We start from the raw sequence: 12,485 nt of genomic DNA on the forward strand, positions 1-12,485 counted from the left end.
AAATGATTAAACATTAAATGCTGTCTAATTTCAAGCAGGCTCATGGTTGAAATCAGATTATTTTAAAATTCTAACAAATTAGTTTCCTCATGAATTTAGATAAATTATTTGCCTCTGCCCACTGTCCTCTCTTAGACTGTTTAGGATCACAGTTCACTCAGTTCCAAGTTATTATTATTTTTTAATATTTATTTATTTGGCTGTGCCAGGTCTTAGTTGTGGCACATGTGATCTTTAGTTGTAGCATGCAAACTCTTAGTTGCAGCACGTGGGATCTAGTTCCCTGACCAGGGATCGAACCCGGGTCCCCTGCATTGGGAGCTTGGAGTCCTAGCCACTGGAACTGAAAAACATAATTGTGAAATTTAACTAGGAAATGCCCTTTACTCTGAAGCAGTTTTTATAATGCTTCCACGTAAAACTCAGAGTGTCCTGAATTTAATGCCATAAAACATGGAAAGGAATCTCATATCCTGGAAGGGCTAAAGGAGGAGGGAAGATATAATAACCTGAGAGGGCTTTCCAGAGCCAACTTCTAAGCTTTCATTTAAAAATAGCCTAGCCAGTGCCCTATCACTTTATCTCCCAGCGTGGCACCAAACAGCTCCCTAAGGACACAGCAATGTCACCTCAGGACAGGTCCACAGTAAGTCATCACTCAATCTGTTTATTTCACCAAACACTGCTGGCAGATTTACTTTTCTCCATACATATCCCCCTCCACCCCTTACTTCTCTCTCAGAGCCTTTTCAGGCTTGAAAAAAAATTACTTGGCAAATTCCAGAGACTGTATTAAAAAACAAAAACAAACAAACAAACAAAAACCTTACATTGAAAATGTCTTTTATAAATTCACCATGTTTATTGCTAGAGTATGTAACAGCATAAAGGCTATCTTTTTAAACAGCATTTAAACCAGAAAGTCAATATACACTATTAAATAATAAAGATTTTCTAGTCATGTCAGCATTAATAAGCTTAGCCAGAGAATGACGTGAAAGCAAACAAATTTTAAAATCAAATTTATGAGCCAAGAAATGAAAGCTGTAAGTTTCTTTCCTCTTACTATGACAAAACGCTGAAATGGGGCAGTGGGGTGTATGGGAGCTCGCTATTTGTGTGCCTTTGAGGGTTTCTATAACTTTTCCTTCATGCTCAACTTTGCTAAAGTGAGGTTGGAAAAGTGAGTAATTAGCTACACTCTATCAACCTTGTAAAATAAAATTAGCTAAAAAATGCCACCAAATAGAAGACCAAGAGGAACAAACTGACCAATGTTAAGTTGTAGTGGCATCTACGTGGGGCAGCAAGGTGGGTGGGCTCTTGATTTGGACCCTTGGTGACACCTGAGACGGGGTCACTGCAGAGTAAGTCACCAGAATGTTCCAGGGCTCACTTCCCAATATATTTAATGAATGCACTGGCTCAGAGTCACTTTGCTCATTGCAGTGTAATCACAACCAGCATTAGGAGCACCTGTCAAAAAGCAAAAGGTTTTTTGCCGATTCTTTTGAGGTTTTGAAATACACAATCATGCCATCTGGGAACAGTCTACAAAGTATTTTAAATTTTATTGACGTACAGTTGATTTATAATGTTAACTACTGCTGTACAGCAAAGTGATTCAGTTATACATATTCTTTTTTTTTTATTTGTTATTTATTTTGGCTGCACCAGGTCTTAATTGCTGCAATGCAGACTCTGAGTTGCGGCATGCGGACTCTGAGTTGCAGCATGCGAACTCTTAGCTGTGACTTGCATCTGGGATCTAGTTCCCCAACTACAGATCAAACCCTGCACTGGGAACGTATAGTCTTACCTGCTGGACCACCAGGGAAGTCCCTATACGTTCTTTTTGATATTCTTTTCCACTATGGTTTATTACAGGATATCAAACATAGTTCCCTGTTCCATACAGGAGGACCTTGTTGTTTATCCATCGTATATGTAATAGTTTGCATCCGCTAATCCCAAACTCCCAGTCCATCCCTCCCCACCCTGCTGGCAATCACAAATCTGTTCTCTGTATCTGTGAGTTTGTTTCTGTTTCGTAGATATGTTCACTTGTGTCATATTTTGTTGTTGTTGTCCTTTAACAATTTTTTATTCTATTTATTTTTTATTTTGGCCGCACCACAAGGCACACGGGATCTTAGTTCCCCAACCAGTGATTGAACCCATGTCTCCTGCAGTGGAAGCACAGAGCCTTAACCACTGGACCGACCGGGAAGTCCCTGTGTCATATTTTTAGATTCCACATATAACTGAGATCATATGGTATTTGCCTTTCTCTTTCTGACTTACTTCACTAGTATGATAACCTCTAGGTCTATCCATGTTGCCACAAGTTACATTATTTCGTTCTTTCTTATGGCTGAGTAGTATTCAATTGTACATCCCTACCACATCCTCTTTATCCATTCATCTGTTGATGGCATTAAGGTTGCTTCCATATCCTGGCTATTGTTTTTGTTTCTGTTTTTTTAAATTTTTCGCTGTGTTGGGTCTTCATTGCTGTACGCGGGCTGTCTCTAGTTGCGGCAAGTGGGGGCTACTCTTCATTGCAGTGTGCAGGCTTCTCACTGCGGTGGCTTCTCTTGTTGCAAAACAGGTTCTAGTTGCACAGGCTTCAGTAGTTGTGGCTCAAGGGCTCTAGAGTGCAAGCTCAGTAGTTGTGGCACACAGGCTTGGTTGCTTCTTGGCATGTGAGATCCTCCAGGACCAGGGATCGAATCTGTGTCCCCTGCATGAGCAGGCGGATTCTTAGCCACTGCGCCCCTAGGGAAGTCCTGGACATTATTTCTTCAAATACTTTTTTCCTGCCCCATTCTCTCCCCTCTTCTGGGATTCCCAAAGGTCAGTACCCTTGATGTTGTCCCACGGATTTCTGAGGTTCTGTTAATTTGTCTTCAATCTTTGTTCTGTCCTTTAGATTAGATCATTTCTACTGATCTTTTTCAAGTTTACTGATTGCCATCTCAAATCTGCTATTGACTCCCTCTAAAGGCTTTTTCATTTCAGTTATTGTACCTTTCAACTCCAGAGTTGGCACTTGGTTCTCTTTTATATTCTCTTTATTCAGATTATCTATTTGTAGATTCAGTGTCATCATCTTTTCCTTTAACTCTTTAAATGTGGTTTCTTTTAGTTCTTTGAACATTTTTTTTAAGATTTATGTGTGTGTAATTATTTTTTTTAATTAATTATTTATTTTATTTTTGGCTATGTTGGGTCTTCATTGCTGTGCACGGGCTTTCTCTAGTTGTGGCAAGCAGGGGCTACTCTTCGTTGTGGTGTGCCAGTTTCTCATTGCAGTGGCTTCTCTTGTTGTGGAGCACAGTCGCTAGGCACGCGGGCTTCAGCAGTTGTGGTTCACAGGCTCTAGAGTGCAAGCTAGTTGGCACACATGCTTAGTTGCTCAGTGGCGTGTGGGATCTTCCTGGCCCAGGTTTCGAACCCGTGTCCCCTGCATTGGCAGGCAGATTCTTAACCACTGCGCCACCTGGGAAGCCCTCTTTGGGCATACTTATAAGAGCTGTTTTGAAGTCTTTGTCTGCTAAGTCCAACATCTGGGCCAACTCAGGGACGGCTTCTACTGAATGCTTTCTCCCCCTTGAGTTCAAGTCACATTTTCTTATTTTTTCATGTCTTATAAATTTTTTGTTGAACAGTAGTCAGTTTAGACACTACATTGCAGCAACTCCAGATTATGATTTTCCCCTCTGGAGACTGGTATAGTTGCTGTGTTTTTTTGTTTAATAACTTGCTTGTACTAAACCAATGGATTTTGGAGTTCAAACCTGTGTTGTTCAAGGGTCAACTGTAGTTTAAATTTCTTTATCTCTCCTTATGCACCAATGAACAATGAATCAACCTTCTTTTTTTCATTCTCCTTTTCATTAATTGAGATGCGTCTACACAATACAAAATCCTACCATATGCAACATACCAATGAACATAACAGACATTTTCCTATAAAGCTGCGTTAAAAAAAATTTTTTTTAACAAACTTTTTGGAGAGTTACCATTTGAGAAACATTGTCTGAAAAGTATTAAGTACCACAATTTGTAAATTTACTTATTGGAGACTTCCTGGCAGTCCAGTGGTTGGGACTCTGCACTTCCACTTCAGGCGTGCAGGTTCAATTCTCGGTTGGGGAACTGGGATCCCACACGCCATGGAGCGTGACCAAAAAATTAAAATAAAATAAATTTACTTATTGAGTTTTTTTAAAACCTACTACAGTGACAGGGTTCTCTACGTTTTCTCAGTATAGGTTCCTCTGAAAACCTGATTACTGCTGTCTCTGCTAAATACAAGTTAACACAAGCAAACTGGAGAAAAGATTTCAGGAGATTCACAACCCCCCTGAAGCCCATCTGTACACCCCAAGTTAGAACACCCACCTTTGCTGGAAAATCCTTCTGCAATGCAAATATTCACCTCTTAAACCTGAATGAATTAGTAAGCCTAGATTTTCATAAATCTAGATGCCTTAAATTGAGGCAGGCCAGCATTACAAATAAAATGCAGGGACTTCCCTGGTGGCATGAGACTCTGCGCTCCCCATGCAGGGGGCCCAGGTCGATCCCTGGTCAGAGAACTAGATCCTGAGTGCCATAACTAAGACCTGGTGCAGTCTAGATCTTTTTTAAAATAAGTATTAAGCAAAAAACAAAAAAACAAACAAAAAACCTAATCCTTGGGAATTCCCTGGCAGTCCAGTGATTATGACTCGACGCTTTCACTTCGGTGGTCCAGGTTCAATCCCTGGTCAGGGAACTAAGAACCCGCAAGCTTCGTGGTACTGCCAAAAAAAAGAAAAAAGAAAAACCCAAAACAGCAACAAAAAAACTAATCCTTCAATTGGAATCTTAAACAGGAAGGATCCTAATACTATCTAGGAGATGAACAGATCCCTAAACTCAGTTCCAATCACCCAAACAGAATATGAAGGCGTTTATGCAAGAACTGACTATAAAGCTAACTTCTCAGTACCATTTCCTTAACTCAGTTTGGCTAATATTTTCAACCAATCTGGATTACAACACTGCGCTCAGAGAGAACTTGGAAGTACCTGTCGTTTCCCAACACAGTTTCCAGTTTAACAACTACTAAGTACTAATCACATGGAAAAATTTACATCTCTCTTCAAAAATCAGTGTTCCTAGTACAAACATAACCTTACTTCATAAAATTAGAGCTGATTACAGGGAATTCCCTGGCGATCCAGTGGTTAAGACTCCAAGCTTTCACTGCAGGAGGCACGGGTTCGACCCCTGGTCAGGGGAACTAAGATCCCTCAAGCCGTGTGGCACAGAAAAAAAAAAAAAAAAAAGAGCTGATTACAGCAAACAAGTTCAAACTACTGGTAAGCAATGTTCAATCACTCCAGCTGCCATCAGCAGACCTCTCCCTCCCGTAAGCAGTTTCGTGGCCAAGTCTCAGGTTCCCGTGAACTTAAGAAGATGGGAGGGATAGCTCAGGTAGACTCTAAAAGACTTTGTTGAATTTCCTACCTTAGTGAGTGGCAAGCAGCTTCCAAGCTAAATTAACCTGCCATTCAATCTCAATTTCCATCCCCATATTTACGACCTTCCAGAATAGATTAGTGGAGAGTTCATTCCTGCATTAAAATCATAATATTACCTCCTAAAGGTCTCATATGTGAAGAAATGGTGTTAAAAACAAGAAAATATGCTCAAAATGGAGTCACTGATGCTGAACTTCACTCAATTCGTTTAAGCCTCTCCCAGAAATGAAACCTTACACCTGGGAATTAGGAATCGCCTGGTCAGCACCAGTGAGGTCATCTGCCTGGCGGACCCCTGCATCCCCTAAGGGGAGGAGACCTCGCCACAACCAACCCACTTTTTCCCAAGTAGAGCTTCCTGTTCCCGCTCCCTCTGCCTGTGAGTCTTTCACTGTGTACAGCTCCTCAGAGCTCCTCTCTATCTGCTAGATGGATGCTGCTCTATTCATGACGCGAAGAAAGCCAGTAAGATCTTTCAAATTTACTCAGTTGAATTTTATGTTTTTAACAAGGGGTAGGAGTGAGAAATGACATTACTGACATTAAAGAGGACAAGTCCTAGAAGGGATAACTACCAGAGACATGAGTTCTGGCTAGGGAGTTCCCGGTGGTGCAGTGGTTAAGAATCCGCCTGCCAATAGAGAGCTAGTGGGAAGCTGCTGTATAACAAAGGGAGATCAACTCAATGATCTGATCGATGCCTTAGAGGGCCGGGACAGAGAGGGTGGGGGGGAGTCGCGGGAGGGAGGGAATATGGGGATATGTGTATAAACACAGCTGATTGACTTTGGTGTACCTCAAAAACTGGTACAACAGTGTAAAGCAATTATATTCCAATAAAGAGCCTAAAAAAAAAAAAAAAAAAGAATCCTCCTGCCAGTGCAGAGGACACGGGTTTGATCCCTGGGCCAGGAAGATCCCACATGCCGTGGAGCAACTAAGCCCGTGTGCCACAACTACTGAGCCCAGGTGCTCTAGGGCCCATGCTCTGCAACAAGAGAAGCCATCTCAATGAGAAGCCCATGCCTCAAAACGAAGAGTAGCCCCCACTTACCACAGCTAGAAAAAGCCTCGGCAGCAACGAAGAGCCAACGTGGCCAAAAAAAACAAAAACAAAAAGCAAAAAAACCCAGCAGGATCGGGATCTACATTTTCCTTTAAATCAACGTACAAGAAATTATGGGCTAGATTTGAACACCTGCGGCATGCTGACGACGCACAACTACGTGGAACTCAAAGGTCATCTCCGGAACAATCCCTCACACTGTGAGAGTCCCAGTCCCACATTTTACTTCACTGGTTAAGTATATTTTTTAAATTGACTTTTCCCTGTTGCCAAAAGGCAGAGATTTTTCTCCCTCCTTTTTCTTAGAGCATTTCTTTGAAAAACCTAGAGTTTGTAAATCCTTCCTCTGTCCCTTTGGTATGTGTGAAATCTTTTTAAAGGTCAAATAAGCTAGCTCCAGCCACAAGTAAAACGCAAGAATTTTTTCTGAAGGGGCTCGGAGCCATCTTTCTTAAACGTAACATCAAGAAGACAGCACCTGGGACTTCCCTGATGGCGCAGTGGTTAAGACTCTGTGCTCCCAATGCAGGGGGCCCAGGTTCCATCCCTGGTCAGGGAAATAGACCCCACATGCATGTCACAACTAAGGAGCCCGCGTGTCGCAACTAAGGAGCCCATGAGCTGCAACTAAGAAACATGCCTGCCACAACCAAGACCCAGTGCAACCAAACAAATAAATAAATAAAAAGAAGACGACATCCTGCCTCCCTGTCACCATGGGAGTTTAGCCTAGGCACCTCAACTACCTGCTCACAGAAATTAAGGATGTTTTATTTTTCCTTCAGGGAAAGGCAACTGACTAGCACAGACGGCCACCCAAATCACCAGGTGAATTTAGGATGAAAGCACATACAGCAAATGGTGTTGTCTAGTCTTTTTCACAAGAGGACAAATTACCATTCATCTTGAGGTTGTGCATGTAATAAGCTGTAAATGGGGGAGGGGGGCAGTTCTGTTTCTGTAGTCTCATTAGCAGATTACTGTGTTGTATCCTGGTTTCAGTTAATGCTTATTCAGTAAAAGAATTCTTTTCTTTCCGCGTTTGTTGAGGGCATTTCCTAGGTTGGCAGGAGATTTTATTTTTACCTTTCCCCAACATAAATCTGGAGAAATTCTACTCTCATTGGACCACCTCACTGGTCCCACCTTGAAAGTACCCTCAATAAGAAAAGCTGGGGACTTCCCTGGCGGTCCAGTGGTTAAGACTCCACGCTTCTCGGGTTCGATCCCAGGGAACTAAGATCTCTCATGCCCGGCAGTGCAGCGGCCCTCCCCCCAAAAAAGGGAACGATGTTCTTCTCCGACAAGAGCTTTAGAGACTCAGCCATTCCTGTCCTCTGAGAGCCAGACCCTCCAACGTTCCTGCCTCTGTGACACCCCACCTGGATTACTTCAAAGACATCATACTCAAAACTGAACTCAAGTCCTTCCTCTGCGTTCCGATCTCAGATACACAGGCCAGAACGTGCATCCGCCCTGAACCTCCCTCTTCCATCTTACCCCAGAGTGAACCTACTACCAAGTCCCACTGATCCTACCTTTTAAACAGCCCTCACACCCATCGACTTCTGCCTCTGCCGGGGGAGGAGCCAGAGTGATCTTTCCTCAACACCAACAACCAACATCTGCTGGTTCTGCTCCCCAGACTGAGACACTTCAGTGGCCTCCCACCATCCCTAGGAGAAGCCCGGATACTTGGCATGGCCTACATAGCTTGCGTGGTCTGACCTCTGCCTACCTCTCCAACCCCATCTCCCTGACTCTCTTCCCCTCCCTCTCTGTCCTCCAGCCCCAACTGGGAGCTTAAGCTCCAGGAGGACAGAGACCACGTCTATTTGCTCACGCTATATCCCTAGCACGGTGCCTAGCACATAGTAGATAGTAAATAAACACACTGAAAACTAATATTGATAAAACAACTGTAGCATCTTAAATGGAAGGCAAAAATAAAAAATAAATAAAAAATAAATAAACGGAACGCAAATAAAACATGAACTAAATTAATAACTATCCTTATACATGTTTGTATCCTAGGTAGCTCACATAGGACTTGAGCCATCATGAGGCTAAAAAATGTTAAATAATTTTGCAAACCAGAGACAAACAGAATAAAATACAATGCTGGTACTCCTGTCTGTTCAGCTTTGCCACGTAAGCTACCGACACTGAGCAAGTGTCACGGCCCCTCCACACACCCGTCCCCATCCAGGGCAACCAGAGGCCTAACCATGTCTGAAGGAGGAGGCCAGGGGAGCTGGAACACAGACACGGTTTGCAGAGTTGATTATATGCCCTGGGAAGCAAATAAACCCTGGGGCGCAGCACTGCTCAGATGAGATCCAACGGGTGTCCACGTCTGCCTTGGAAGCACTCTCCACTGCCACCGGCCACAAGGGTCTCTCTGTAACGGCCAGACACAGCCCCTCCAACCCTCAAGGCCTCACGCGTGTCCCTCCTTCCCGTCACCCAATTTAACTCCAACTCAGCCCTTAAGGTCTCAACTGCACACCACGTCCTCAGCAACGCCGCCCCGTCCCTCCTCACCCCCGTCCGCGCTGCTGGCCCCATTCTATGTTCTCACAGCGCCCTCTACTGTCCCCCCGGCGGGTACCACACCCACAGTCCATATGTGGTTGGTCAGTTTCTATTTTCCGCCTGTCTCCCTTGCTTAGGAGTTGCTACTTCAACTCAAGTTGCTACTTGAGGATGGGGCTGTGTCTGCTTTGGCCATCGGTGTAACCCCAATACCTAGCACCTGCTGGTACAGACCAGCTGTTCAATAAATATCTGTGAAGTGAAGGAATGAATGAAACATATAGATAAGCACTAGTTTTGGAGTGACATGGAATTGGCTCTGCCCTTACTAGCTTGGTGCTAAATTTCTTCCCGTCTCTGAGTCCATTTCTTCCACTGTAAATGAAGATGAGTGTTCCTACTTTACAGAGTTATTGTGGGGACTGAATAATCCGATAAGATGTTTAGCACAGTGCTAAGACAGTCAATGAATATTAATTATTATTATTTTCTTAAAGAATGGAGAAAAAGAGGAGTGTATGTGGTAGGGAAGACACATTCCATGCTCTAGACTAGGGCACAAATATAGCTCCCTTATGCAAACAAATCTGAATAAAAAACGATTTTAAGTATACAATAGGAATGTACCATCTACAATAAAAGAACCCTGAAATAGACCTGTTTATAAAACCAGGAATCTTTTGGGATGTGAGGTGTCATGTATTTACATGGGCTGTACTCTTGTGCACAGTGTCAGGTTCTCTCAAAGCAAAGCAAGTCAGGAATCTCTTATTTCAGGGAAGTAGGTTCCAAACCTGGGCTTCAAAACATAGAGGACCTCAGTCCAGCAGTGCTGACCTCAATGCAGGACATGCAGTTACAACAGCAGGCTTTTGCCTTTAAGACAACTGCCCGTCCCTCCTGGTAAGAAACCCCATGCCTTAATGAGAAAATATCCCTTTACATCATTTAACTTCTCCAAGCCTCAATTTCTTCATCTGTAAACATGGAACTAAAACAGTTCCCCCTTCTTGACCAAATGGCACAGTATATGCCACACATCACTGCACGCTGACATTGTTTCAGCGTCTCTGCCCGATCCCTAATTCATCTACAATCCAGAAAAATTACAACAAAGATCCTTACCAACGGCAGAAATGATTTTTTCAGAGTCTATGTCTTCTACAATAAAAGAACCCTACCCACCCGTTAGCTAATGTACTCGAATAAAATATATGATCCCAAAGAATCTCCAAATGTTGCAAATAAAAATAATTTAATAAATTAGGTGGTCCTGTTTCCTAAAAGATTAAACAAACTGCAATTTATGTATATCCACTTTTATGATGCCTTCCTTTAAAGCAAGCCCTACTAGGACATATACTTCAGTCAACTGTTAATCTGGAAACCTCACCACGTTGCTTTTGGGGATAGCAAAATGCCATCCAGGAAATGCCAACGAGAAGGAGCACTCAGTCTCACTGGTCACCCCTTATCAAGGCCCAGTCACAACCCTACACCTTCCTTCCATCTCCACTCCCTCCCATCATAAGCCTTAGGAGAAATAAAAAGCCTCATTACCCCAGGAAAAAGTTGGGGGACCTCTTTACAGTTGATAACCAATGTTGTCAGAGATCCAGATTACTTTTTTAAAAAATATGTATGTATTTATTTATTTGTAACTGCGTTGGGTCTTCATTGCTGTGTGTGGGCTTTCTCTAGTTGTGGTGAGCAGCAGGCTACTCTTTGATGCAGTGCACAGGCTTCTCAATGCAGTGAGTTCTTTTGTTTGGAAGCACAGGCACTAGGCATGCAAGCTTCTGTAGTTGCAGCACTCAAGCTCAGTAGTTGTAGCTCGAGGGCTTAGTTGCTCTGCAGTACGGTGGGATCTTCCTGGACCAGGGATCCAACCCGCGTCCCCTGCATTGGCAGGCGGAGTCTTAACCACTGCGCCACAAGGGAAGTCCCCAGATTACCTTTATTTAAAAAATTTGTTTGTTTATTTAATTGGCTGTGTTGGGTCTTTTTTTGCTGTGCGAGGGCTTTCTTTAGTTGCGGTGAGTGGGGGCTACTCTTCGTTGTGGTGTGCAGGCTCCTCATCGCTGTGGCTTCTCTAGTTGGGGAGCACGGGTTCTAGACGCCTGGGCTTCAGTAGTTGCAGCACATGGGCTCAACAGTTGTGGCTCACGGGCTCTAAAGCACAGGCTCAATAGTTGTGGCTCGAGGGCTTAGCTGCTCCGCAGCATGTGGGATCTTCCTGGACCAGGGCTCGAACCCGTGTCCCCTGCTTTGGCAGGCGGAGTCTTAACCACTGCACCACCTAAGAAGCCCCCCCACCACCAGATTACCTTTAAATATAAATTCTTGAGCAAGGACCGCTTCAAAAGCAACCCCCGTACTAGAATGAGTGAGTATGTTACAGAGAAACCTGGTTTGAAAAGCCCGCTTCCCTCCTTTGCTGCAGGTGCTCTCGGCCATGTCCCCACTTACTACACTCTCTTGTGACGAGTAAGAGGCGTCCACAGCGGTCACTTCGGTGGGCGCCCACAAAAGCGAGCTCCCTGCCTAGCCTTCTTCAGACCTGGGTCCTTTCTGCTGATCCTACCCCTGCATCGCCAGGCTGAGGACCGCTTTACCTACCTGCCACCTTCCCGGAAACTGGCTTCCCGGCTTCCTCCCCCCAGAGGCTGGGAGGCGGGAAAACCAGTTCCCGGGAGGCCCGTGCAGAGGAGCCAGGATCCTGTTCACGCCACACGAGTGTGCACGAAGCCCAAAAGTGATCTCGAAAGGAACGTGTCCACTCTCGAGCCACCGGAGCAAAGGAAACCGAGAAGAGGGGCCGCGCGCCGGCCGACGCCCCCACGCGCGACCGCCTCACGCTTCGCGCCCACCTCCCGGGGGGCTGAGGACACGGGGCCGCGGGAGCGAGAGACGCCGGGGCCGCCCCGCCCGCCTCCGCGCGGAGCCGCCCGCCGCCCCAGCCCCCTGCCCGGCGCGCGCGGCGCGGGGACCTCGGCGCCACGCTCCGCCGGGGCGCGGCCCCCGCCCGGCCCCCACGCCGCCCCCGCCGCGGCCCCCGAGCGCCCCGGGCCCGCTGCCCTACCTAGCCGCCGCGGAGACCATGGCGCGCCGCCCCCATCCGCCCGCCCCTCGCGCGCCGCCCGGGCGCCTCCGTCCAATCCCGGCCGCGAGGCCGCGCGTGCGCGCTGGGCGCGGGGGCCCGGGCCGCCCCCCTGCCTGGGCGGCCGCTTAAAGGGCTATACCAAGAGGTATACTAGAAAATACTGTAGACAGATCAAAATGGAACCCAAAAAATGTTCAAATAACCCACAGGAGGGAAAAAATAGCCAACAAAACAAAAAATGGAAAGC

General features: G+C 45.4%; 1 protein-coding gene across 5 annotated transcripts in view; it reads right to left on the bottom strand.

Annotated features, from left to right (window-relative positions):
• Positions 1-12,269, bottom strand: part of DHRS7B (dehydrogenase/reductase 7B) — a 33,729-nt gene extending 21,460 nt beyond the window's left edge. For 2 of the 5 annotated variants that reach the window (XM_057717118.1, XM_057717122.1), the window contains exon 1: positions 12,218-12,269. In XM_057717118.1, the coding sequence (XP_057573101.1) occupies positions 12,218-12,237 (20 nt within the window). In that variant the 5' untranslated portion in view covers positions 12,238-12,269. Of the gene's footprint in view, positions 1-5,520; positions 5,543-8,138; positions 8,235-11,754; positions 12,106-12,217 lie in introns of those variants that run through there. The other 3 variants (XM_057717119.1, XM_057717121.1, XM_057717120.1) reach the window with 3 other exon arrangements.
• Positions 12,270-12,485: the final 216 nt, after the last annotated feature.

The sequence above is a fragment of the Hippopotamus amphibius genome, chromosome 17 (genome assembly GCF_030028045.1).
Source record: "Hippopotamus amphibius kiboko isolate mHipAmp2 chromosome 17, mHipAmp2.hap2, whole genome shotgun sequence".
NCBI lineage: Eukaryota > Metazoa > Chordata > Mammalia > Artiodactyla > Hippopotamidae > Hippopotamus > Hippopotamus amphibius.